Source organism: Scylla paramamosain, chromosome 23, assembly GCF_035594125.1.
Source record: "Scylla paramamosain isolate STU-SP2022 chromosome 23, ASM3559412v1, whole genome shotgun sequence".
NCBI lineage: Eukaryota > Metazoa > Arthropoda > Malacostraca > Decapoda > Portunidae > Scylla > Scylla paramamosain.
The window spans coordinates 5970486-5998367 of NC_087173.1; the positions used below are offsets into that span (position 1 = coordinate 5970486).

General features: G+C 38.0%; 3 protein-coding genes across 14 annotated transcripts; 1 reads left to right on the forward strand and 2 right to left on the reverse strand.

Moving 5' to 3' along the window:
* The first annotated feature begins 926 nt into the window (after positions 1-926).
* LOC135112063 (alanine--glyoxylate aminotransferase 2, mitochondrial-like) lies at positions 927-21384 on the forward strand. Of its 3 annotated transcripts, none has more exons than XM_064025968.1 (11): positions 927-963; positions 14165-14229; positions 14945-15129; positions 15436-15559; positions 15829-16017; positions 16476-16673; positions 17208-17300; positions 17521-17742; positions 18044-18120; positions 18297-18468; positions 19207-21384. In XM_064025968.1, exons 2-11 carry the CDS (start codon positions 14194-14196, stop codon positions 19303-19305), a joined length of 1395 nt encoding a protein of 464 aa, XP_063882038.1. In that variant the 5' UTR covers positions 927-963; positions 14165-14193; the 3' UTR covers positions 19306-21384. The 3 variants fall into 3 exon arrangements, with proteins under 3 accessions (XP_063882038.1, XP_063882036.1, XP_063882037.1); XM_064025966.1 differs by lacking the exon at positions 927-963 and adding an exon at positions 9631-9769; XM_064025967.1 differs by lacking the exon at positions 927-963 and adding an exon at positions 12570-12594.
* LOC135112065 (small ribosomal subunit protein uS12m-like) lies at positions 2894-9375 on the reverse strand. Of its 7 annotated transcripts, XM_064025978.1 has the most exons (6): positions 8558-8673; positions 8314-8435; positions 6326-6388; positions 5773-5972; positions 4737-4915; positions 2894-3853 (listed from the first exon to the last, which is right to left on the reverse strand). In XM_064025978.1, the coding sequence occupies exons 3-6, from the start codon at positions 6384-6386 to the stop codon at positions 3667-3669; spliced, it is 627 nt and encodes a 208-aa protein (XP_063882048.1). In that variant the 5' UTR covers positions 6387-6388; positions 8314-8435; positions 8558-8673; the 3' UTR covers positions 2894-3666. The 7 variants fall into 7 exon arrangements, with proteins under 7 accessions (XP_063882048.1, XP_063882043.1, XP_063882047.1 ...); XM_064025973.1 differs by lacking the exons at positions 8314-8435; positions 8558-8673 and adding an exon at positions 9216-9375; XM_064025977.1 differs by lacking the exon at positions 8314-8435 and having other exon boundaries at positions 8558-8683.
* On the reverse strand, positions 19301-26289 carry LOC135112064 (RNA-binding region-containing protein 3-like). 4 transcript variants are annotated; one of them, XM_064025971.1, is made up of 7 exons: positions 26274-26289; positions 24582-24731; positions 24226-24348; positions 23610-23744; positions 21986-22689; positions 21005-21158; positions 19301-20566 (listed from the first exon to the last, which is right to left on the reverse strand). In XM_064025971.1, exons 2-7 carry the CDS (start codon positions 24716-24718, stop codon positions 20371-20373), a joined length of 1449 nt encoding a protein of 482 aa, XP_063882041.1. In that variant the 5' UTR covers positions 24719-24731; positions 26274-26289; the 3' UTR covers positions 19301-20370. The 4 variants fall into 4 exon arrangements, with proteins under 4 accessions (XP_063882041.1, XP_063882040.1, XP_063882039.1 ...); XM_064025970.1 differs by lacking the exon at positions 26274-26289 and adding an exon at positions 25765-26029; XM_064025969.1 differs by lacking the exon at positions 26274-26289 and adding an exon at positions 25773-26028.
* Between the last annotated feature and the right edge of the window lie 1593 nt (positions 26290-27882).

Sequence of the window (27882 nt, forward strand, 5' to 3'; positions counted from 1 at the left end):
TCATAAAGATGCAACATGGTATAAAAAAAAAAGTCTCCTTAAATATAGCATTCGTGAAAATACTGTATAGTTTTTGTGTCATTTCAGCAGCCCGCGGGCAAAGCATGAGAGAGCGAGGGAGGCGAGAATGACATTAGTGGGTGGGTATTTAGTGAACCAAAATTGGCGGTGAGGGACGGGGCGGCGATAAGGGGGTATTTCCTGCCTTACCAAAAGGAACAGCAGCTGTCGCCCGTGTTCTTGGAGATGGCTGGCTCTTTGTGGCGTCTCTCTCTCTCTCTCTCTCTCTCTCTCTCTCTCTCTCTCTCTCTCTCTCTCTCTCTCTCTCTCTCTCTCTCTCTCTCTCTCTCTCTTTCTCTATCTATCTATCTGGTCAGTGAAGTACATTGTTGCATTACCTGAGGAAGCGGTGCGTGCAGTCTATGCTTAAATAAAAATAAATAAATAAAAAATATATATATATATACTCGTATATATATATATATATATATATATATATATATATATATATATATATATATATATATATATATATATATATATATATATATATATATATATATATATATATATATATATAAATTAGTATTTAAAGACTGGATATTATGAGATTAACACGCACACACTAATCCCAGGTAAAATCCAGTGCGTTTTCAACGCCTTTCTTGTTTCTGCTTTCAGTATATTAAGTGCAGGGATGTGTATTGTCTAAGTATTCGTGAGGTATTTCTCCTTCCTAACCTACGGTGTTATCAATGCAAGCTTCCTCACAAGAGGTTTGTTAGTGTGTTATCAGTGATTTTACAGATGAATACTATTATCATTTAATTATCTTTTATCAAGTGTTATCTGTCTGTCTGTATATATGTATGTCTTTCTCTCCACATATGTCTCTTTGTGTCTTTTTTCTTTCTCGCTTTCTTCCCACATACGTCAGTCTGTCTGCCTGTCTGCAGGGATGGGGTATGTGACTATGATTTGTGGAGGGCGAGGCAAAAGCAAACTTAACCAACTTGAGTTCGACAGTGTTGAAATTTGACAATCTCGAAACATTGTATCAATTGACTGCTACATTTGATACGATCTTTTTTTCTCTCACACTAAGTGAGACAAGCCATAATTACCATTTTAAACATTTTAAACATTCGTTTAAAGATAAACCATTGCTCTGAAGGTGGAATTTTCAGGTTTCGTTTACTGCAACAAGATACTGCCATTGTTATTTTTATTTTATTTTATTTTATTTTATTTTGTTTATTATTATTATTTTTTTTATTATTATTATTTTATTTTATTTATTTATTTTTTTATGGTCCGAATCAGTCAGGAATTAACCTGCTCAGCAAGGAAAATTGGACGGTAGTCATCCTTGGATGTCCCTGTGTCTGTCCATTCATTCCGAAGTGTACGTACTTTCTATCCTTTCCTTCATCAGTGGAAGTAGTTTTAAACCAAAAAAAGTCTTACTGCCGTATAAATTTAATACAGCATATTTTTATAAGCTTTCTACGTGCTATCTAACTCTCTAGCTTTATTATTATTACTATTTTCTTTTCTTACTAAGGTTCAAAAACTGGTATGATTTACTTACTGGTTGACCGACTGACTGACTAGCTATAGAAATCTCGTAGAAAGTAAGTGGTCAAGCACGTGTGTGTATGTGTGCGTTTACTCATTAGTATTTTGATATTTAATATTCAAGCTCGTAAAAGCCTTTTTTATATACCCAGTTCTCATATATTTCTTTAACCGTGCGCGCGCCTGTGTGTGTGTGTGTGTATGTGTCATCTGGGAAGCGTGTTACCCACCCCTCTGAATAAGTGGGCAGTATTTAGTGCGTCACCCTGACAAGTGGGGCAGGAAGTGATGCACCACCCTGTACCCCCGGCACGGAACTAATGAGTCACCCTGTATGAGTGAGCCGGTGACCTCACGCTGACCAGTGTCTGAGGTCACTCCCAGAATGGAACCTTCCAGATGCCTCGCGCGGCTTGCCTTGTTCGTCCCATCTCGCTTCTTTCATTCCCTTTTCTCTCTCAGCACCGATTCTCTCACTTCCTTCTGTCATTCGCTCCCTGGTTTTCTTTCATGCTGTCACTTACCACTCTTATTCTTTTATTTTATTATCATTATTTGTTCCTTACTTTTCTTTCATACCACCTTTTATTTTTTTTTTATTTTATTGTTTTTATCTTTCTCTCTCTCTCTCTCTCTGAAAATTTAGCTATTTTCATTCACTTTCTCAAACGTAGAGTATTTTTTTTTCTTTGTTGATAAGGCCTTTCCTTCTAGCGTCTGTCCTCCTTGTCCTCTATTTCGGGGCGCAGGGACTATCTTTGGTTGTCCGAAGGAAAAAAAAAAAAAAATTTGCCTACATGATCCTACTTTTAAGTCTTATTCGTGAATCATCTAATCACCTCTTGGTTTCTGATTGAAGCTATTCGCGCTTGCTACTACTGTTGGAGCCTTTACATGCTTATATAGTTTGGACAGTCGTGGTGCTGCAGTGTCATAGGATATCAGTAGTGTGGTGGTGTGGTAGTACTAGGGTGTAACTGCAGGTATGGTGAGGTAGAATGGTGTGGCATAGTGAGGTGTGGCTTATAAAATCCTAAACCATTGTGGCGACTGTAGTGCATAGACTGGATTTAAAGTTATGACTGGGCCAGTTATGAAATCCTGGATTATTTTGTAACACAAAATATTTTCGATTGTTTCCCACAAAATGGTCAAAAAACATGTTTTAAAAATATAATGCTCACAAAGGAAGTGGCCCTGAAATTTATTCCTCGGGTTGACCCACACTTTCAATGCTTCACTGTTCAGTATTTACAAGACTGTGAGGTATAGGAGCCATCTACCTGGCACACTTGAGGTCATAATAACACAAAGGTTTGGAAAATAATTCATATACTCAAAAAACAGTATCCTATATTTACAGCTTTACAAACAGGTCAACAAGTTACACAGAACTTTCAGTCTCTCAGTATAATGCTATCAAACTATTAAGTCATTGATTTAGTACTTTTAGCAGAGCAGAATAGGGCAGAAAACAAGAAATGGTAATGTCTTCAAGATGACCCAACAGAGAAAACACCACCATGTGTATTCAAATGATGACACTTGGACCTCATAACAGGAAAAAATTACCATACTTGTTTAATACAGATGGGGGTATATATAGATGTGTGTATATCCGTCTAGTAGTGTCATCTGGGAGCTCTCGGGAATTTTGCATATCCTATGATACCCCAATCCTTTAGATATCACTCAGCCACATTGTAAGTGATGGTATTGTTATGATAAACCTGTGTGCACCCTGCTCATTGTGGGCCCAAATGTGGGTAGCTGTGGTGTGAGGTGGTACCTGGTGTGAATATTACTGGCTCTGATTTTGGATCACTGAGTTGGTCTCAGCCCAACCAGACACTAAGCACAAGTTGTTGCCAGTAAATCCTTCTCATCAGGATTTGCAGTGGTCACAACCATCCCAGTATGTTTCCTAGCTGTCCCGCAAGGCAGCTGACTGGTGTCCTGAAGGATCTTACCATGGCCACCCACGTGAAATACGTGACATCTGGCTATTGAATGGCTGACGATTATCCATAAAACATAACTAGATAATTTAATGGTATATGTATATGTGATCTTCACTCTCTGTTCTCTTTAATGCTGCTTCTTGATGACATGCTGCAGGTCATACTTTCCACGAACACACCTCACCTTGACACCAGGCACATCCCTCAGTCTGCCTGGCCTCACCAAAACAACATTGTGTTCCTGCAGGTTATGTCCTTCACCAGGTATAAAAGCAACCATCTCCTTTCCTGTTGTAAGTCGCACCAACACACACCTGATCACAAAGAAAGGAAATTAGCCTCAACTGGCTGAGATAAGCTAGGCAGTTTAAGGACAAACTGTACCATCATATATTTGCAGGAAGACCAGGAAGCTATTCTGTGTTAAAAGATAAAAGATATATGTAATGATGAGTGAAGGAAAAAATAAGACAGTGAGAAACAATGAGAATAAAAATTAATGAATACTATTCACTAATATATATTTCTCTTATCTCCTAAGTAAATCACATCAATGTAAAAAGAACATCTCTATTATCATAAATACTTAATTCTTCTAGATATGTCTCAGTATGCATTGTTCCTCAGCAATGACAGCATTTACTCTTTGGGCCTCACAAAAACAATGAGAGAAAGTAATTTACTGACTTGCTTGCATCTACACTAAAGGAGTGGCCACAATCCAGTACATCTGTCATAATCAAAATAATGTCCTTCAAAACAAATGACTAAATATAAGTACCACAAATGAGGATCCCTCTACTTCAATTTTTCAACTTGCAATGTAAAAATCTACTTAATATTTATTAACATGTTAACTGAAAATACAAATATTACTAGATTCCATTCCAAGGCATAATGAACTTTTTACCACACTTTTCACTAGGTAGATAATAGTTCCATTCCACCTACTCTTATTTAGTTTGTGTAAATAATATTAGTTATAGGGCAGGTTATGTCATTCAAGCCAAACACATGTAAATTATCTGTGGTTAGTAAATCTAAAAGTACAAGATTTTAGATTTTTTGAAGTTTTGGCTTAAGATTAGACTAGGAAGATTATCACTGTACCATCATCTATTCTTACTTGAGATTGGTAAGAATGATTTTAGTTGATCAAATTGAGATAGAGTTTGGAAACCTTTGCCCTTCACTCACTTGCGGTTAGCAGAATTGGGTTTTTTTGGTTTTTTGATGAGTGTCTTGAGTACCACCCCTCGTGCAAAGGGCCTGTCTCCTAAAGGGTTCTTATTTTTGCGTTTCTTTTTGATGGGACCAGTGCGGTGCATCTGTCTGAGGCTGGCGGGGCAGACTGGACTGGTACTCAAATCACGGACCTGTTTAGTGGAAACCAGCTGTTAGGATTCCTTGATGTAAAGATTGGTACTAAATGTGTGTGTGTGTGTGTGTGTGTGTGTGTGTGTGTGTGTGTGTGTGTGTGTGTGTGTGTGTGTGTGTGTGTGTGTGTGTGTGTGTGTGTGTGTGTGTGTTCACTGTACAGTCTGCTGCTGGTCTCTCTTGAGACAGCCAGCCATCCCCCTGTGGAAAGAGCTCAGAGCTCATACTGACCAGTCTTTGAGTTGGACTGAGACCACACACACAACACACCAGGGCAACAAGGTCACAACTCCTCAACTTACATCCTGTACCTACTCACTGCTAGGTGAACAGGGGCTACATGTGAAAGGGAACACACCCAAATAATCTCTGTCCACCCAGGTGTGTGTGTGTGTGTGTGTGTGTGTGTGTGTGTGTGTGTGTGTGTGTGTGTGTGTGTGTGTGTGTGTGTGTGTGTGTGTGTGTGTGTGTGAGCAACACATTTCATCATTTACAGTGAGGAAAATTCTATATACACTCCAGCACTATTCCCCAGTTCTGCTTGATGTTGTCTCTCTTACATAACATTTATTCCATTATTGAACTTACATTATTTTCATTGCCTCCTCCACTCTCATTTACGAGTATTCTTGCAATATAATAATAAAATGACGGTGTATTTAACATGTACTCTAAGACTTTAATTCTTATCCAATATGAAAGGTAATAAAAAATAAATTTTAAAAATTTTAAAAAGTCTGAGGTAATTTCCATTTGAATGAAAGTGGTTGGAATCTGAAGAGTAATGTTTATTATTACAAGAAGAGTCCATCATGTATGTCAAATCATATCAATCCCACTTGTATATAATACATACCTGCAAAGGAAGTCTCAGTGGTTGCTTTACTAAATTACACAAAGTTGGAGCAGGCAAGCCACCTGAGTGTAATGTATGATAGTTGGTTTGTGAGGTGAAGGCTGCAGAACTGATTGTGCTTTGGGACACACAAGTAAGAGACGTGATGGATGGAGGTGACAGCTTGGTCTGAAGTCGACTGATGGATGACAGCTGGGTGCCTGAAACATTAAGAATATCAAATCATCCTATGTACTGATGTATATTTTTCCAAATAAGAAACTACTGCTGCTCATATGCAAAATCTTCAAAACATTAAGCACACCTGACCCTGCCTCTTACACTTTCATCACAGCCAAACCAATGCAATTTACAACTCCTTATCAATTCACTGATATCAAAACTACAAGAGTACATCTCTCATTTTGTGTCCTACTTTCCCTTCTTTGCTGTTCTGTGAGATCTGGAGAAAAAAATATACTTCTGAAGTTACTTGAAACATCAAACATGAACCTTTATATATAATTAGGAATATGATTATGCTAGAATTATTCATTACCATTATATTGCTTACCTTTAATAGTTGTTGTTAAACTCAGCCTACTTAAGGCAGCTCCAAGAATTTTAAGTGCCATACCTGAAAATAAAAATTACCACATAAGTTTATCAGGCAGCAATGAAGCAATTTTAAACATGATAAGTATGAAGTTACATAAGTTGCATGTAATATATATACTGCAACTGATACCTTCATAATCTGCAGTATGTTAAATGAGCTTAGTAGGTAATGTTGGTAACATTACTGCAATTACAAACAATACACAGTAAGTAGGTATGGCTGTTTCCATGTCTTAAATCTCACTGTTGAAATTATTTGAGCACCCTGCACCTTCCAGCAGAAATTAATAACAAATTTTCAACATCTGTCTGGATTTCTATGTCCCTCACTGCCACATGGCCAACAGGATGGCATACGGCGGTTACTTTGTGGGATCTCATTTGTGACTGGCAGTTCATTTTATTTTATTTTATTTATTTATTTATTTTTTTTTTTTTTTGGGGGGGGACCAGATTCACAAGCTTACTGCACAACAAAAGGGGAAGATATACAAGTATTTTACGAACAACAAAACTTTCCGAGTAGGTAATCTGTACATCCTATTCATTACTGCCTATGAAACTACTTTACTGTAGGGGTTAAAACGCATCTTCACTCCTCCTTCCACTTCTTAATTCTTGGTCACTATCTTGGTCCTTGGCTTGAATTTATCCGACAAAATGAGTAATAAGACAACTAGCTAAAAGTCTTTAGTTTTTTCATTAGTTTCACTATATTAAGACATGTGAATGCCTGGTGGACGGTGATGAGGGCAACACAGGACAAGTGCCTCTCCCTCCCTGCAGTAATACACGTCCCGCTGTGTGCTCGTGATCTGAGTGTCTATCGTAATAATCCCCAGTTTCTGCAACAATCACTCAAGATATGCCAGTATCAATACACACCGGACTGTAGGTTCACCTCACCTCACACCGACTGTTTACGTTGGTTACAGAAAACCAGCTGAAATTTTGAGCGAGCACTGACCTATTGTAAATATTGTTGGATTATTCAGTAATCAATCAATTTTATTTATGAATATAGTTGTATACCCATTTCACCTACCCAGTCAACAGTTGCTACTACTATTGACTTGTGCTTATTGAAATATTTGTTATTGCACGTATTTACTGAAAAAAAAGGGACAAATGTTGTAGGTTGACTATACATTAAGGACAATCACTCAGAGGATTGTTGTTAAGCCACGTCCACACCAGGGAACTGTTTGGAAACGATGCTTGCAAACAGTTTCCAAACATCTATTGTTGTTTTGTTTTTGTCAAGTTTTCCCTAGTCTGTTAGGGCTGAAACGGAGCCTCCTGATGAAGGACTTTTGGATTTGGCACCCGAGGCCCTTAATGCGCGCGCGTTACTGTTGTACCACGGCAGCTCCCAGTTTCCAAACACCTGAGGACTATCAATTCACTCATCGGTTCATCTATCCATCCATCCATCCACTCATCCATCAATCCATCCAACTATCTATCTATCCACTCATCCATCAATGCATCCATTTATTCATTCATCCATCCATCTATATATCAATTCTTCCATCCATCCATCCAACTATATATCAATTCCTCTATCCATCCATCTATCCACGCATCTAGCCATCCATTTACCCATTCATCCGTCCATCCATCCATCTCTCCATTCATCCGTCTATCTATGTATCCACCCATCCATCCATACATCTACTCATCCATCCATCCATCCACTCATGTATCCATCCATCCACTCATCCGTGCATCCATTTATCTATCCATTCATCCATCCATTTATCTATCCACTCATCCATCCATCCATCATCAGTGAAAGCTGTTTCTCACATTCCCAGATGTTTGCAAACATTTGAGAAACAGTCTGGAAACAATTTGCAAGCAATGTTTCCCTCGGTGTGGACGTGGCATTTAGACGACTATGTTTCAGCGAGGGTGACTTGAATGCAGTATATTATCACTTACGTTAGTCATTGTTACTGTTACCGCTAGCAGGCGGCGAAGGTTGATTCAAACCCACACGATGACACGAATCATTTATTGTATCCGATCGGATTCAATTGGATCCGCTTGAATTCGGTCAAAACCTGAAGACATACGTTAATGATCATAGACAATATTCTATATGAATAATTTGTGTAATACAGGTATGATTCTGCACGTTACTTATAGGATAACGTATTCTTACACAGGCAGTCGTTACACTTACGTGTTTGGGTCTTGGGGTAATCGTTAAGTAACGCGCACGCCCTTTCTGACAGGTGCTCTTGGTAGGTCTATCTACTTCTGTTTCTGCAGCAACATACGTCTTCCCTGCACGAGTGTCCTCAGCCAAGTGTCCCAATCGTCCTCAGTTACTGCCTGGGTTCCTACCCTGTCCATCGTTATCCATTAGCGACGGCGATAAGGCCGGCCTCATCGTAGCCTCATGTCATAACAAGCATCCTTCATCTCCTTACATTAACACTACCTCAGCACCGACCGTATAAGAAATTCGCTGACTTGGGCCTCGTCTTGGTCCTCACCCTGACCTCCAGGTCCTTTCCTTCCTCATTGACAAGCTCGCTTGCACAACAACTTCTTTCACCCGCTTGGCGGTAACAGTTACCTTACATGTGGATGGTATTTATGATTTTTTTAGCGTCTGTTCCTCTTAAATGTACATCGTTTCATCTATAATCTTCAACACGTAACTGATATCGATTAATGATTCTTGAAACTTATTGTTGCACATGTTTATTGAAAAAAGAAAGAAAAGAAAACAAGTGCTTCAGGACAACAATATACAAAGAAGAATTACTTGAAGGATTGTCGATAATAGATATTAGTGTCATAGGGAGGAGGTACAAATGTAGTTCAGTACTTACGCAAGTTATTGTTAATTAGTGCCTTTCTCCTGGTGTAGTGTAAAATCACTAGTTTTCTGGTGGATACATATACGGCATAGCGTGCTTTCGCCGCCGTGTCGTAGCACTGGTTATTCTCGACGTTTACCAGAGGCAGTCTCGACATGACTTACTTTAAAATAAGCAGTATCACTAAGGCTATGAGCACACGAGGGAGGGACAGCAATACAGCAGATGTTAAGGTTGCCAGTGATGCAGCATGCGATAATATTGTTGTATTTCCACAATGATACGCGTGGACGGTCATAACACGTACTGTACACCTTTATGTTGTTGAAATATGGCCTACTCAGATACATGGTGATGTATAGATATCTTATCTTTCGTACGTCCGTGGGTTTTTTTCTAGGGTTTGAATATTATAAGCGGTCACTCAAACACACACACACACACACACACACACATGCTCTTCGCTACTGAGTGACGCTACTCTTCAGTTAAGTCCTTGTTCTCAAAGGGTGCAGACAAGATGTTACGTGCGTTGCCATCAAGTTCTCAAACTATTCTTCGTAATGGTTAGTGAAGACAGCAGAGAGAGGGATTAATAGAAGTACAGTTCATTATTGTAATTATCATTATCATTGTTGGTATTGGATTTCATGAAAAATACCACCAGCCCAAGAACATAACAGCATCAGCACATTAACACCACAACAACAATATATATATATATATATATTTTTTTTCTCAAAAGATGTGTGTATGTGTGTAACCTTACATTAATCAGCTACTGCTTCACAATAGCATATAAATGTGAGGTATCTTACAGTACCAACTGTGTACTTTATCATCGGACTCGGCTGTTACGTAAACTGTCTACCCCGGTAAAATAAAATGAATTCACGTTTAACACATTATGTAGCACCGCTTGTGACGTAACTGTTCAAGTCTCTCTCTCTCTCTCTCTCTCTCTCTCTCTCTCTCTCTCTCTCTCTCAAATGGAGTGGGTTCTGATAGGCTTAGATAAAACTGGCCGCGACATGTTTCGCAGGAATTATTGGACTAGGTATAGGCACAACTTGATATTCTATTCTCCTTGTTCACCAGAATGAAATATGATTTAAGCACAGAATACACACACACACACACACACACACACACACACACACACACACACACACACACACACACACACACAAGGATAAGAATATTGGTGCAAATTCTGACGATGTTGGAGGAGAGATCTCTTGATCATAATGATGCTCAGTTATGCAAAATCAAAATTAACAAAAAGATATAAAGTAACGATGGAAGAATTAATTATCTCGAGCTTATAGTGAAAAGCAATTAATGTCTGCCTTATCCATTAATAAGCTATTTGCGGAGATTGTGCGAGCGAGGTAAATTACATTTGATCAGAACACACACACACACACACACACACACACACACACACAGTTGCGAGTCTGGCTAGAGAAATGTGAGATATCTAGCAAGGAGCGTATGTAGTCACCGCAATTTTTTTTTTTTTTTTTTACGCCCCACTTTGTAGTAGACAAGGTATTTTTTTTTCTTTCGTTGAAGTAGTTTCACCAGAAGCTAGTTCCTGACATCTGTACTGACCAAGAAGAAAGCCTTATCTCTCTCCTAAAAAAAAACCAGTCATTATCGTCAAGGTCAGTTCTGTGTGTCGGGGCAGGCGGGTGCAGGGTCGCTGCTGCAGACAGTGGGCGGGTGTATTCATAGAGTACAGTAAGGCATCCTCAGACCAGGGTTATATACTGTCCTTTCTGCAGCTTTGATAAATAAATTTTATAAATAGTTTATAATTCTGATCAAATTCATGTTGTGGTTGTTTAGTTGTATTTATTTTATTTATTATTTTTATTTACTTGTTTTATTTACTTTTTTTTCTCGTTCTGTCGGGGTTAAAATTTGACGAAGGGCAGCTCATGCTTGTTTGTTATTAAATACGTAGTGTTACGAGGGCAGTTGCACCCAAGGCGCTGATCTTTTCTTTTCTTCGCATGCCCAGAGACGCATGTGGCGGGTGATATGACTTGGGGAAGGAGCGGTGAGATGTCATGTTATACTTCCCTGTCACACCTGTTTGCTAAAAACTAGATGGGCTGTTTATGGATGGCAGATTTACTTTAATTGGGAGGTTCGACTGGGTTTTGGTCGGCATTGACTTAACGCTACATGAAAATATGGAAATAAGAGACGGAGATACCAAGCACTGCCACGCCCACCATGAGAAGATACTAGATAGTGCCACGCCCACCATGAGAAGATACCACCATGCAATGCCACGCCCACCATGAGAAGATACCACCATGCAATGCCACGCCCACCATGAGAAGATACCACCATGCAATGCCACGCCCACCATGAGAAGATACCAAACACTGCCACGACCACCATGAGAAGATATCATGCAGTGCCACACCCATCATGGAAAGATACAATGCAGTGCCACGCCCACCATAGAAAGATACTAGGCAGTGCCACGCCCACTATGGGACAAGATGCCAAGCAATGCCACGCCCACTATAGGACAAGATACCAAGCAGTGCCACGCCCACTACTGAACAAGATGCCAAGCAGTGCCACGCCCACTATGGGACAAGATGCCAAGCAGTGCCACACCCACTATTGAACAAGATGCCAAGCAGTGCCATGCCCACTATGGGACAAGATGCGAAGCAGTGCCACGCCCACTATGGGATAAGATGCCAAGCAGTGCCACACCCACTATTGAATAAGATGCCAAGCAGTGCCACGCCCACTATGGGACAAGATGCCAAGCAGTGCCACGCCCACTATGGGACAAGATGCCAAGCAGTGCCACGCTCACCATGGAACAAGATGCCAGACAGTGCCACACCCATAATGAGATGGTGCTAGGCAGTGCCACGCACACATGGGACAAAATCCCCGGCAGTGCCACGCCATTCATGGAATAAGGTGCCAGGCGGTGCCACGCCCATCATGCAACAAGGTGTCAGGCAGTGCCACACCCACAATGGGACAAGATGCCAGGCAGTGCCACACCCACCATGGAACAGGGTGCCAGGCAGTGGCACACTTACCATGGGACAAGACCAGTTGCCTTAACCCTTACACTGCCGGATTGTTTTTCGAAGTATACAAACATAAGTAGTAATTTCATTTTCGTTAATAGAAATTTTACTCAAATTCAATTTTTGCCCAAAGATAACGTACGTACTCAATACACATGAAAAAAATATAAGTATGTGTTATAAGCAAGAATATTGGATAAATCAATATAACATAAATTGATAATCGGCTGGAAAAAAAGTAACTGACAACTTGACACAGTCGTCACCCAGTGGAGAGCAGTGATTGGTTACTGACGAAGTGTTTCTCATGTGTACAGGTACCTGGTCGTATGTAATTTTTGCTCTCTTTATAAATGCTGTATAAAAACCTCTTTGAATTTTATAATTACGTAAGAGTCGAGGTGAATGCTGTAGACAGCATGTAGACATGCTCTTCTAGACAGGGTGGAATCAAAAGCTTTTCGTCTCATCAACTCCTCTCCTCTAACTGACTGTCTTCAGCCTCTCTCTCACCGCCGCAATGTTGCATATCTAGCTGTCTTCTACCGCTATTTTCTTGCTAACTGCTCTTCTGATCTTGCTAACTGCATGCCTCCCCTCCTTCCGCGGCCTCGCTGCACAAGACTTTCTTCTTTCTCTCACCCCTATTCTGTCCACCTCTCTAACGCAAGAGTTAACCAGTATTCTCAATCATTCATCCCTTTCTCTGGTAAACTCTGGAACTCCCTGCCTGCTTCTGTATTTCCACCTTCCTATGACTTGAATTCCTTCAAGAGGGAGGTTTCAAGACACTTATTCATCAATTCTTGACCATTGGTTTGACCCTTTTGTGGGACTGGCATTTCAGTGGGCATTTTTTTTTTTTTTATTGGATTTTTGTTGCCCTTGGCCAGTGTCCTTCCTACATAAAAAAAAAAAAATATCATGTACGTTCACTGTGAACGACATACACGAGTTACTGACACCAATACCTACCCAGGTAACAATGTCTCCAGAAATTATCATAATTCATGTACTATCTCAATAACACCTTATTTCAACGGAGAGAGAGAGAGAGAGAGAGAGAGAGAGAGAGAGAGAGAGAGAGAGAGAGAGAGAGAGAGAGAGAGAGATTTGTGTCGCTGATATATATATATATATATATATATATATATATATATATATATATATATATATATATATATATATATATATATATATATATATATATATATATATATATTATATGGTGTAACATGAGTTTCTGCGGATATTGCCAGAGGTGAAAGCAAAGGTTATTCTAAGTTGAAAATATTTTATGCAAATACGCATTATGAGGTGTTTAGCAGTGGTATGAAATTCAAGTGTGGCCTGGCGACAGATACAACGGCCGGGCCAGATGGGTAACCATCAGGGAGAAACACCCTTTCCACACACTCCACATTACTTTAGCTTATGCAATACAATCTGAACGTATTCACTGTCACTGTCTTGGAGGGAAATTGTGGCCTGCTGGCCTCATTCCTTCCCGCTCCCTGCCCGGGTTGTGCATGGTATTAGGCAGCTAATTATTTTATTTGCCATTTATTACATCCACATTATCATTGTGTATGTTTATCGGTAATCATTATTGGTCAGTTGTTGTCACTTGTCCCATCATGGTATACTCTAAAACTCCAAAACTTATAGAAATCACAACTGAATTATTCACAATTTCAGATCCTCACCATAGCTACCCACCTGACCTGGCCGTTGTATGTCGCCAGGCCACACGAAAATTTCATGTCACGGCTAAACAATGCCTCAAAATGCATATGTGCATAGAACATTTTCCACTTAGAATAACCTGTACTTTCACCTCTGGCATGTCTAAGTCATTTACATATCTTGTTTTTCACTTTCTTTCAGTCAAGTGTATTGGGACAGCATCTGCCAGCATGCCACCATGTGACTACCAGCCACCAACATATAAGGTACCACAACAAAAAAAACTATGATTCTGATTGTTTGTATTGAGCTCCATTATTTTTTTTTTTTTTCAAAATTATGTAAATTATTACAAACTGAGCATTTGGATCACAGAAGTCATAAATAAGAAATTTATGTATCACATATCTCTATAGTTTGAAATGATAAGGGAGATAGAAGGGCATGGGAAGAAGGGTTCTATGGACAGCAATTGCTTTGGTCTGGATTTAGTCATGATTTTGTCATTAATCCATGCATGAAGTCATTGCTTCCAGTCTCTGCAATCAACTCATTCCATTCCAGTCTTATAGCAGCTTTGACTAAGGTCTGTTTGGGTTATTCTTTGCTTATTTGTGGCCTTGAGGCTTTGCGAACTTTCTGCTAACTACTTGCCTCTAATAAAATGCCCATATGTAGGTGCAAATTTACTGGAAATGCAGAACAAACACCCATACTTCAAATTAGGAACACATGTTTGTAGTGTAATGTATATAATTTCGTAACTATTAATTGTTAACATGCTTTGTTGAAAAACTTTCCTTAGTTTTGAGATGGCAAGAAGATATTCTTGTGATTGAACAAAGACAGCAGCTTTTACCACTAAAGTTAAAGGTATGCTCTTCCTTGTAAAGGGAAAGTATTATTCACATTTACTTCCTCTTCCTGACACATTATGAAGACTGCTAATATAAATGAATAATCTTATTTATCTTCTTTTAGGGAATGAGCTATGATGAGATGAAAGAAGTAAGGAAGAAGAACTTGAATCCTGCACTTGTAACAAATTTTAGTAAGCCTCTGCTGATCCATGAGGGACACATGCAGTGGTTGTTTGATGAAACAGGGAGGAGGTATTTGGACTTGTTTGGAGGCATTGTCACTGTCAGTGTTGGACACTGCCATCCGTAAGTATGACCAAGTAGATGATTATGAATGAATAAATACAAGAAGTTTCTGATCTGCTCATGACTTTTTGTTACACAAGCATATGCATGCAGAATGTATGGATTCATGTTCCTATCATTCAGTATGCCATGAATGCACTACTACTCTCTTTTTATTGTGGCAGTCTAATTCTTAGGATTATATTGCATTCTTTTACTTTCCTCCTGTCTCATGTATCATCTTCACTCCTAACTTGTATTGGCTAAATCTTTCCTCTTTCTTGTCTATTTTTGTGCCAAATTATTTTAATATAATTTTCTCCACAGGAAGGTAAATGAAGCTGCCAAAGAACAGTTGAACAAGTTGTGGCACACGACCAATATCTACATGCATCCCAAGATTCATGAGTTTGCTGAGCGAATCACTGAAACTCTTCCAGGTGACCTCAAGGTAATATTTAGCTCATGACAAAGTCAAGATGCTGTTGCCCCTGCCTCTCGTTTTTTATTAGGTGGGTTAAAATTGCTATAGAGAGTTGAAAGTGAGGAGCTTTGCTGGGATGGCCTAGAACAGACAAGCAACCAACAGAGATGAGTGAAAGTTGCAATGATAAGGGCTGAAGGTAATGAAACATAGAGGGAATCCAACATGGATTAATGAGTTTACAGATAGTTTAAGTACTATTATCAACAACTTATATTGGTACTACATCTTTTCAGGTTGTGTATTTTGTGAACAGTGGATCTGAGGCAAATGATTTGGCAATGATGATGGCAAGACTCTACACTGGATCATTTGATATTGTAACCCTGAGGAATGCTTACCATGGAGCATCACCGTACAGTATTGGCCTTACTGCTCATGGCACATGGAAGTTTGGCTTTGCTAATGGATTTGGTGTTCATAATGTAAATATTTTTATTTTGAAATACTTACAACTGATTATACTTTTATGTCTTATTCGGTATTCTACAATTGCAAACAAGGTGTGATAAGAAATTGTATGTAGAGTGTGACCATAATAGTGTTGTAAGTGTAGTTACAGTGTAGTATTCTGTGGTTCCAAAATAAGTAGACACCTTGTAGCAAATTTCCTTTCCTCCCCACTTCAGAAATTAGTATAGATGGAAAGTTCCTATTTCTTTCATTTGACTTTTAGCTTGCATGTTAAGTAAAGATTTTCTTAGTTTATTTGCATGTTTAATATTGTGTAAGCATTTGTTTCTTATATTGTATGATGCATAACATGAAATTATTTTGCAGTTTTTCTTAATGTTATACATTACTTTCCACGAGAGGATGATAATTACCTTCTTTATAATTTAAGAGATTTTTATGAAATATCATTTCCATAATTCCCATACAGGCTTCCAATCCTGACCCATATCGAGGATTGTGGGGTGGCTACCGAGACTGTGTGGTGCAGTCAGTGAGAGCCACAGAGAGCACATTGGAGGGAGGAGAGTGTTCTTCAGCACAAAAATATGTGGATCAACTGGAGGAGGTGCTGTCCTACTCAATTCCTCGAGGCCAACTTGCTGCCTTTTTTGCAGAACCCATACAGGTGAGAAAAAAAATAAAAATAAATAAAATAATAATAATAGTAATTATGGAACTATGTATATAAGCGTATGTGGAGCATAAGGATATACATCAAATGTTACTAGTTGTCTGTGTAACATGCTTCACAGTGTAGATACGCAGACAGTGAATACATACACAATACACACCTTGTCACAACATCTGGTGGCCATAACGCATGTTAGTGACAGTTATCAGTGGATATCTTTTGCCACTGTTCTCATACTTTCTTGTTTCTCATGGTTTGTTTGTTCTCATGGTGCTCATACTTTGAATTTGCTCTGCAATTTACCTACAGTGATGTTACAGGTACACCATTAGTCCTAATGAGTTATACTCTTCAGCTCTGTCTGAGAGGAGGAAACCCATTGTTATTATTTTCCCACCTATGGCTCACTCATCACATCATTGCTACAATCGTATCATTCCTTGTTCATCACATTTTATCTTTCTTTCACCTTCCTTTAATGCTTCCTTCTCTCCTGTTTGCCTCTAATGTCTCTAGTCCCTCTTGTAGGGAGTGGGAGGCACTGTGCAGTTCCCACTTGGCTACCTGAAGAAGGCATTTGAGAAAGTACGAGCATATGGTGGTTTATGTGTGGCTGATGAGGTGAGTGGATGGTATTTTTTGTATGGGACAAAATATTTTAAGATGCAACTGAACACCCTGTTATAGCATATGAGACTACATCACAATTAATGTATTTACACCCGCTCTTCACTCAATCTTATGCACAGCTACTCTTCTTTGCTCCAAAGAGCCCCCCTTTCATGTAACATTCTTCACACTTGTCTACCGTTCCATCACAAATAAGTAAATACAATTTCAGGTACAGAGTGGTTTTGGACGGACTGGAGACCACTTTTGGGGTTTTGAAGGCCATGATGTCATCCCAGACATAGTGACCATGGCCAAAAGTATAGGTAATGGCTTTCCCCTAGCTGCTGTGGTTACCACACCTGCCATTGCAGCCACCATGTCTAAGGCACTCCATTTCAACACTTTTGGAGGCAACCCCATTTCCAGTGCTGTAGGAATCTCTGTGTTGGATGTAAGTTAGAAACAACAGGATTCTTCCAAACTCATATAAAAGATCTGAGCATTTACACAAAAAAAAATATATGAAAAGGTACACAAGTTGGGAATACTTGACATATCTTTAAGAGAAAATATATACTGTAGCAACTCTACTTGTACTCTAGCAACATTGAAAAGGCCTTTTCAAGTGCAGTTTAATAAAGACCTAAGCATTGTCTTCTAAATAGATTAATTGTCTGTTTGCCTTGAAAACATTTGATATTTTCCTTTCATCAGTTAAAGAAATTTTAACTTAATATTGTATTTTATTGCAGGTTATAAAAGAGGACAAGACACAAGAAAACTGTCAGGTTCTCGGCCCCTACTTTTTAAATAAGCTTGCTGAAATTCGGTAATTTCCTTTCATCTTTGAGTATACATATATGAACATTAATGCCTAGATACTAGAGGAATTTATCTGCATTTATTATATCTGAAATTAGTACACTGCTATCATCTTTTTTTTTTTTTTACTATGACTAAGAAGTCTTGCGTGAAGAATTTTATCCCTTAACTGACGTCTTTCAGTGATAAGTATCCCATTGTGGGTGATGTGCGTGGCAAAGGCCTCATGCTGGGAATGGAACTGGTGGAGGACAAGGAAACCCGTCAGCCCATCAGCCCCCAGCGGATGATGGAGGTGTGGGATGGCCTAAGGGACCTTGGAGTGCTGATGGGGCGAGGTGGACACTATGGACAGGTAAGTCCACTTACCTAATGGTAATTCCCTACTACAAAGAGAAGACTTTCCTGCATGCATTATGTTCTTTGTAATAGTGAAACTTGGACTGTTCAGGTGATATCAAGAGACTTAGGCCTATTTGAACTCAGGCTGATCTGTCTTGAGGATCGCCAGACCTGAGGCCTGTATGACCTGAGTATCATCTGCCACAGTACCAAATGGCTAGCTCCTGAGAGAGAGAGAGAGAGAGAGAGAGAGAGAGAGAGAGAGAGAGAGAGAGAGAGAGAGAGAGAGAGAGAGAGAGAGAGAGAGAGAGAGAGAGAGAGAGAGAGAGAGAGAGAGAGAGAGAGAGAGAGAGAGAGAGAGAGAGAGAGAGAGAGAGAGAGAAATAAATAAAAAAAAAGAGGATTTTTGAGAATGTGTACATGAGTGAATGTATTAGAGATGAGTTGGCTTATCAATGTGAAGGAAAGGAAAAAGTAAGTCAATGGAGCATGTTAAACATTTTAGAAGGCAGAAGGCCACTGGAGGATCATGGTTTGAGGTCCTGAGGAAAGACCAAAGAGAACTATAATTAACAATGCATCATGACAAGTTCTAATTATGCAACAAAGGAAGGAAAAACTTAAAACCACTGGCCACTGTGCAGAATATGATTTTTGATGTTTGTGACAAACAACTTGCCATAAAATGCTAATTTCTTTAGTGACCACTTAACTCAGCACAATGCAGCAAGACATTTTTTTTTTCTGTCAGGTTCTGCGAATCAAGCCCCCAATGTGTATCACCAAAGAAGATGTGGACTTTGCCATTGCAGTGCTGCAGCAGGTGCTGGACAAAACGTGTGATAAGTAATTCTTTATGTGTTTATTCATCAGGTACAAGAAATCACATGAGCAGAACATACTATATAATGATCCTGCTGTGGTCACAATTTATCCTCTTCTGAGGGTGTTGTCTCCACATAACTGTCATTTCCTGGCAGTTTTTAAGCATGGGCATCAAATATGTAAAGGTGATGTAGATGTACAACAAATCCTCTACCAAAATCTTACATAGCACATGGGGAAAAGTTATAGAAAATGCTACAAATAATAAGAGTTAAGTCTAATCACCTTAAAACATGACCATTCAAGTTGCTGAGAATGACTGCATTTTATTGTGACATGGAGTTAAATTCACTGTTTACTTTTCTGACAGCCTTCGTCTCCCATCCTACACAGAGACAACTGGTGTGTGCAGAAACTGCTTATGCTGTATAATAACTGACTTCAGGAACCAAAATAAAAATAGGAACATGTATTACCAGAGTAAATAGGATTGATAATCTACCTTCATATGATAAGGAAAGAAATTCTGCCCAGCAGGAGAGGTCATGAGAACAGTGATAACTGCACCACAAGCCTTGAGTCTTTTGTGGCATAAAAATTACAGTGTAATAACAACTGATGTTATCCTTTCTGCATTCTTTAGTTTGGTATGACCTGCAGTAGCAAGTTACAAGAATTATTTTTCACATCTTTTTCTATTCTCTTTCAACCAAGCATTAAATAAGTAAACAAATATCTTATACATGATAATCATGTATAAGATGGAAGATAACTAAAAAGGGAACAAATACAATTATTCTATGTTTTTACACTTAAAGAATAATATTAAGTTTTGTATACTTTGCAAAAAAAAAATCATGTTTTTAAGCATTTCTATATCAGTATGACACTCTTTTTATTAATGAAAGCTTTCACCTATACTGACTACTTGTTCAAATGAATTATCGCATTATATTCAGTACTATTCTGGTTCCAGCACTAGCAAACTACATTCAGGCCTCACCTTTAAGAGCAATGATATGAATCATCCTCCTTTCCATTCCAGTGTGTAAAAAGGAGGATATGATGTTGGTGATGAAGATGATGGTATTCAATTTTCTGATTTTTCTTTTGTCGAACTGTCTTCATGTTTTTTCTTAACCTTCCCAAAAGCTATAACCATTGGCTTATCATTCAATATGTAGCCATTGACATCCTCAAGAGCTTCAGATGCTTGTTTCACTTTGGGAAAGGTGATAAATGCTTGACCCTTCATGCGTCCCTCTTTCATTAAAGAAATGGAAAATCTAGAAAAGAAAGAGACATATGAAAACTATATATAAATGCTACTATGCTACTACTTTAAAAAACTGAAGGAATCTTCAGACTTACTGTTTTTATATATTTTGTTGTTGTTGTACTGGCAACGAAGCTGTTTTCCACATCCTTTATACCTATTTATGAATAGGTTTTTAGTATGTTTACATTTCTGAATCTATTCATGAATATTCTAGTTCCATTTAGTGATGGTGCATCCAATCTTGGAAAGCGTTGGTTCTCCAGAGGTGCTTGTGCACACTTGGGTTTTTCACATTTCTGCTACAACTAACTTCTTGTGGAAATGTCAGGCTGGTATATAGGCAGATTACTACTACTACTACTACTACTACTACTACTACTACTACTACTACTACTACTACTACTATGACTTCTACTACTGCTACTATTACTGCTCCTATACTCACTGTTTAGCTTCATCTTCATTCTGCCAGAAAACATAATGACCAAATATGAACTTCAGATCCTCTTCAGTTGTTGTTTTAGCAAGGTTCTTGATATACAGCTTGACCGAAGGTTCTCCAGGAGTATAGTTCTTAAAGACTGGTAGTATTGGCCACTCTGTCAAAATGCAAATAATATTAGGAATTTTCAGTATTTAGTTGATTTTATTTATTTATTTTATTTTTTATTTAAAACATTTTTTTTTACATATCTATCTTTGCCCCTCATGTGCATGAATTTTTATCTTTTTTACAGGTAACTTTTTTTCTGCATATGTGTACTGACATTAAAAAAAGAAATAATAATAAAATAAATAATAAAAAGAATAATGAGAAAAGCAAAATATATATATATATATATATATATATATATATATATATATATATATATATATATATATATATATATATATATATATATATATTATACACACACACACACACGCACACACACACACACAGAGAGAGAGAGAGAGAGAGAGAGAGAGAGAGAGAGAGAGAGAGAGAGAGAGAGAGATAATATATATATATATATATATATATATATATATATATATATATATATATATATATATATATATATATATATATATATATATATATATATATCCCCTCTACAGCTTACATATTTTGTGGCAAGAGGGAAGTACTTATGTTGGGAAGGGGTTTTCAACTCTTTTCCCTTATCCCTTAAAATCAATTTGTGATGTTTCACAAAGATAAAAAATACTTTAATAATCTTAAAAATATTGTTTTAGTACAAAATAATGCCATTAACTGCACCTATATCCATAATCTTTGTCAAGGTCTAAGAAACTGTTACTTGAGTGTGCTTACATGCCAGTTAGCCTCATTCAACAGACTGTTTTACATGATCAGCAGGACTGGACTCCCACTATATTTAGAGCAGGAAAACATAAAATTCTGATGATTCTACTTAATTACCTGATTTAGCAACCCTGTTGTTGAGAATTTCCTCCCTTTTAATATACTTGTCAGCTGCCCTCTCCCACTCCACCATGCTCTCTGAAGAAGGGCAATTCTTGGTGTCAGTTGACAATGACTTCATTTTGCCAAAGGTGCCACTTTCCCTGGTTCTTTCAGCACTTACAGAGCCTCCTTTTTGGGGAAGAATAGTGTCTCTTAACCTGAGCTCCAGCTTCCGTGATCCTTGAGCCTCAGTCCCTTCAAAGACGTCTCTCACACTGAACTCAGGTGTTCGTGGATGAGAGACAGAAGCCTGTTTCAGGAGGGAGAGTTTTGGCCTTTTTCTGATGGTGTTTGGAGGCTTAAGTCTCCTCTTAATGGGAACAGGAGGGGCTTTGAAACTAGTTTCCATCTCCCCTTCACTCTCAAGCTCACTTTCACTTTCAGATGACTTGTGGTCACTATTTTCTCGATTACTGTCCATTCCTTCTTCACTCTTACCTTCCACAGTAATGCTTTTGGCTACCACTTCACTTCCTTTATTCCACAGCACTTCTGAGAGATTTTGGTAGAGAGGAGAGAGATCTTCAACAGGTTGGAAAGGTGTGGGAAGGTTCATTTTGTTCATCAAGTGCAGGACCTGAGTGTAAAACTTTGGCACCTCAATGAGAGTCTGTGCAATGTTACCTATGACACAAGGGGAAGGAGGAGGGTACAGATACCTGGAACACAGAGTATGACACATCAGCTGTTAAAATTCTTTTCTTAAAGCATATAATAAAAAATAATTTGAAATATCCAGGTAAATATTAAATAGTCTACTGTATTCCAATCAATTTGTTGTTATTAAAAGATTGAAAGAAAATATTATTTTCTCTTAATTCTACACATGCCTCTTCAGGCTTGCAATGAATGTCCCTGTGATATACGATGCAGTCTTTGAAACTGAAATATCTCTAATTTACCAGCAACTACCACCTGTAGTGGAGGCAAGTGTTAAGCTGGTGGTAAGGAAAATATAAATGTCATTAGAGGAAACCTTACCATTATGAATAAAAGGCTGCAACAAAAATATAATCTATGATCCCATTGTTATTTGATCCACTATGGGTCAGATCCCTACCTGTAATGGCCATTCTTTATAAATGGTTGAATGCAACTGTATTTAGATGCTTGTTTGGTCTATTGCTTTACAACAGACCAGGTGTTTCCAAAGATGCAAATTTTCTTCCAGAGGCCAAACTTATCAGGCCTGATGAAGAGACATCTTGGCCTAGGGCACAACTGACACTCACACAATGTGGTTGATGAGTACTGACGTTTTCCCCTCCAAGAAGCATGGAGGCTAAAATGCAGAAATTATTATGTGTGTGACTGTAAGTGTTGGTGTATGTAGATGGCACATCATCTTAACTATCCTCTTTGCACAACATTTTAGCATGGTATATACTGTAGATTTCATACAATGGATTAGGAATGTCATAAATATCAAAATGATCAGTGGTGGATCAGACCACAACATGGAAAACTACATTAAGAAATTAAATTTGTGTATAATTGCTTGTTTTAAGCTTGTGAAATACTTCATTTGTTAAACACCTACATTGTGCCACAGCTTGTGATTGTAGGTGTTGTTTCTTACCTTAGTTTAGGAATGATGGGATGGTGAATTCCTAGAGCTGGTGCAATGGAACACAAGTTGACCTCAAATTCTTTCATTTTCTTGAGGATCTTTTCTTCTTGGGTAACATTATCATGCTTCTCATTCTCCTTACATCTGAAACATTATCATCACCAGCATCAGCATTTTGAAAGATGCATTTCATATGAATCAGCCTTTTTCAAATAATAATAGCACATGTTTTTATATGGAACTTACTGTAGTCTTTTAGTCGCTTCTCAAAACATATTCTATTTTCATATATACTATTTATTTAAAAGCATTACATATGCTTCATTTATTTGCTCTGATCCACTCACATGGCCAACACAACGTACTGTCTTATACAATACACTTGGTGCCAAGTTTCCTTCTCTCTTCCATACTTGAGGTCATCCTCTCCCCACAGTAGCCTCACATCTAACTTACCATCTTCATTATATCACACTCCAGTTTAATTAAAATACAGAAGGCACAATTTTTGGGGGGCTGTAAACAATCAAGTTCCAAGATTACAACCCTAAAATAATATAATATAAATTTTTCACATATATATACTAGAGTAAGCAATGCAACAGGTTCAGTACTAAATGAATACCTGTGAGGCTGCTGTGAGAAAGCAAGTGCTGAGTCCCAGTATATAGCCTTCAGCCTCACCCCAAGAAGTTCATGTTGATGAAGCTTTTCCAGAGCATATTTGCAATCAGCTTCATTTGCAAAGCTAAGAAAAGAAAAAATACACTTTAATATTGACAACTTACAAGTGATCAAAATTAAATATGCACATTCTTTTCACTGGCAAATATCTGAATAATTTCAGAAAACACACACACACACACACACACACACACACACACACACACACACACACACACACACACACACACACACACTCTGATGAATACAGAGATGCATGTAATGATCATGGGTAGTCAGTAAACTAAATGTGTTTACCTTGCCAAAACTGCATCATTTCTGTGGTGATGTCTCACAAGCTGGGCTGTTCTTGCCCCAAAATGTCTCAGAAGATCTTTCATGGCTGTCTTGGAAACTGACTTGTGGAATGACCACACCTTGATTTCTGTGGGCATTTTGTGATTTGCTCTGAAAAGGAAAGAAAATTACAGAACATTTTGCACAGGCTTCTATTCTATGATTATGTTCATGACTGCAATAATTTCACTGACCTAACACACTACTATTACTGCCATTACAGTCTTCCTGAATGACAAGTGAAGTGTATGCAAGGTTGCAGGAGCACTTGCTTGAAACCTGAACCTAACAGAGCTTTAACTTCCTAATCAACCACACATCAGTCTCTGGACTACTTACTGGTGAAGAGCTTTTCAGTACTTAATCAGTGAGACTTAATGACTATAACTCCAAATTCACACACACACACACACACACACACACACACACACACACCAAAAAAAAAAAAAAAGAAAGAAAACAGGATCATCTTTCAAAATATTCATTATTACATTATGGTCAAAAGTAACATTCTCTTAGGAATTCTGATGTTTTAAGAGTGATGGCCATTGGCAATTCCTCATTTTGCCTCCCTTGAAGCTCTTCGCCCTCCAGAGTCATGCCAACTGTTGTAAAAGCTGAACTAGCTGCCATGGTTTAGCCTTGACCTTGAAACAATGAAAGAATTTTCAAAATGAAATCTAACCAAGCATTATAACCACCTAGCCAGTAGCCAGTGGGGGTCTCAACCTTAGTAGATCCTCCCTAGTGTTACTTTTCTGTCAGGTCCCTGTCCCCGAATTTGTTGGGGAGATAAGGTAGGGGCAAAACAAGGTACTTCAGGCAGTTTTTAGTGTGGTCATTATAAACACATCAGAATTAATATAATTTAGTGTAGTTTGAACCATGGAGACCAGTACTCCTTTGACGTATTAGTACTACACGGTGGTAACAGTAGTTTGACCCGTGGCTTTGGGTAAATCTTTAGATTTTGACAAGCGAGTACAGAGTAGGAATTGGGAAATCAACATGGGATTCATATATTCCCGGGACATGTGATGGGTGGTTCACTGTTTACAAACCTTTTAAAAGTATGCTAATCAGTACAGTAGTAAAGCAACACATCTAGAAACCTTAACAACAACAACAACCACAACATAATCACCTGCCCACCTTAGTGTCAGCCTGCTAAGCTAATACAACGTGACTGTCGTCGTGCCACTTCACATTTTGAAACACTGGGCTCTAAAGGATCATTTCTGAAGGTCACACAGATTATTTGAGGTGTTATCTTTTAAAAATACAGAACCCTTGTTGAATTTTCATTTGATTCATAAAGGCCGCAAAGTGTTTTCACTAGAATACACAAAAGAATAGTCCATGAAAGGCGCCGAAATGTTTTGCTACCCGGCGACCATTGCAGATTCAAATATTAAATACGGGTTACGCTTTGCTATTTTTTGGCTGTAAGATATTGTAATAACAATAAATTCCATACTTTTAACTCTAAATAAACAAAACTTTCAAATTTTGCATTGTGATGTTTGGAAAGTGGGAAGCGTTTGTTCTTTGCATATTCTTAGCCAAAATATAACCCAAGCCCTAAGCTTTTGGCGCCCATTTGAAGACGAGAAACAGACACCATATAAATTATTTAAATTGCTTAAATCTTACCAACGTAGGCCAGTTGTTCTCAAACTGTAGGGCGCGTCTCACCCGGTGAGTGGGGCAAGAGGAGGATAGATGCAGTATTGGTGGGAAGTCATAAATATTATATCCAAAAAATCACTATTTTCATGTTAAGATGTCATTTATGTTTGATGTGGTTTTCACGTTTTTTGTCATTGGTTATTTATTGTTTCTTTCACGTTGTTGTCGTTGATACTTGTTGATATTTTCACGTTTTTTTTTTTTTTTTTTTTGTTATGAATGTTTGTTGTTTTTACACTGCATCTATGGTTGTTGATGTTTTCATCTTGTTGTCATTTATGTTTGTTGTTATTTGCACAAGTTGTCATTGATATTTGTTGTGGTTTTGAAGTTGTCATTGACATTAGCTTTGTTTTTGTTTTCATATTTTCGTGTTTGTTGTTTTCAGATGTCACTTGTATAAAATTCCTTGTGTAATTAGCATTTAAGTTATTTGGCATTGGTCAGACTTTTCAACTAGATGATGTGTATGTAGGCCATCATTACATGAAGATTCAGTACAGAGAATGACTACATGGAAACAGAATAATTCTTTACGAAAAGAGATTAAAGCTTTTGAATTTACATTCCTTGGAGAGAGAGATTGATGTGGATTTATGAGATCATCCACAAGTTGTTTAAAGTATAGAGCAAAAATGACAAACAGCATTTTCAGGGTCTGTAATAATCAGGATAGGACAATAAATACCGGATTCAATTTAAGCTTGATAAATTTATATTTAAAAAGAGACTGTTCTCAAATAGATTATCGGAATAGACTCAGATCGCTAGCGCAGTTAAAATAACCAAGGAGCCTTTTAAAATACTGGACAAATTTATGGGATCAGGATGATAGACAGATGGATATAAAAATAAGCTTGTTTTGTACGTACAAGGACCACCACCACGTATTTAGAACTTCTTACAGATTGCTTTCCTCTTATTTTTTGTCTTACGTTTTTTTTTTTTTTATCACCATTTTTTTGTCATCGCTTTTTTTTTTTTCCCATCATCCATCCATCCATCATCGTTTCCCCCGTAGTTACTTACTACTACACTACTCTCGCCGCCGATGCCCCGACATCCACCGCCTGGACAACGAGTTCCTCAACAGCAATTCATACGTGGGGTTGTTGCGGTGCGTGAGGAGGGAGAAGTTGGTGGCTGGTGGGGGTACGGTACCGTCAGCTCAACCACTGTTGTACGGAGCGTCCAAAGTTTTTTTTTTTTTTTTTTTTTTTTATATAAAGAAGGATGGAGTAAAGTAAGATCAATTGTACACATATACACCCATCAAACAGCCACAGACTGGACAATTCAGAGTAGTAACTGCGACTTCTTCCCTCTAGATACCTTTATGTACTGACAAATTATTGTCTGCAAACGTCATTTTATTTCATCTTTCTCATTTTTATTTATTTATTTATTTATTTTTGCATTATTTATTTATCTATTTCAAATTAATTGATTAATTTGTTTATTATTTTTTTTAATTAATTAATTATTATTATTATTTTTTTTTTACTAGGCAAGGCAAGAGGCGATAATGACGTTCAAAAATAGTTTCCCAAATAGGGCAATAAACAAATGAAAT

Bases quoted from the DNA above. Each gene is read 5' to 3' on its own strand.
- LOC135112065 (XM_064025973.1), bottom strand. From the start codon at position 9,360: ATGTCGAGACTGCCTCTGGTAAACGTCGAGAATAACCAGTGCTACGAC. The intron at 6,389-9,215 runs GTAAGTACTGAA...TTTTATTTTCAG, and splicing joins ACTAATTAACAATAACTTGC to GTATGGCACTTAAAATTCTT. The intron at 5,973-6,325 runs GTAAGCAATATA...TTAATGTTTCAG, and splicing joins TTTAACAACAACTATTAAAG to GCACCCAGCTGTCATCCATC.
- LOC135112063 (XM_064025966.1), top strand. From the start codon at position 9,724: ATGTTACGTGCGTTGCCATCAAGTTCTCAAACTATTCTTCGTAATG. The intron at 15,130-15,435 runs GTAAGTATGACC...TTTTCTCCACAG, and splicing joins AGTGTTGGACACTGCCATCC to GAAGGTAAATGAAGCTGCCA. The intron at 17,743-18,043 runs GTAAGTTAGAAA...ATTTTATTGCAG, and splicing joins TAGGAATCTCTGTGTTGGAT to GTTATAAAAGAGGACAAGAC.
- LOC135112064 (XM_064025971.1), bottom strand. From the start codon at position 24,718: ATGCCCACAGAAATCAAGGTGTGGTCATTCCACAAGTCAGTTTCCAAG. The intron at 24,349-24,581 runs GTAAACACATTT...TTCTTTTCTTAG, and splicing joins AATGATGCAGTTTTGGCAAG to CTTTGCAAATGAAGCTGATT. The intron at 21,159-21,985 runs GTAATTAAGTAG...GCATTTTGACAG, and splicing joins CAACAGGGTTGCTAAATCAG to AGTGGCCAATACTACCAGTC.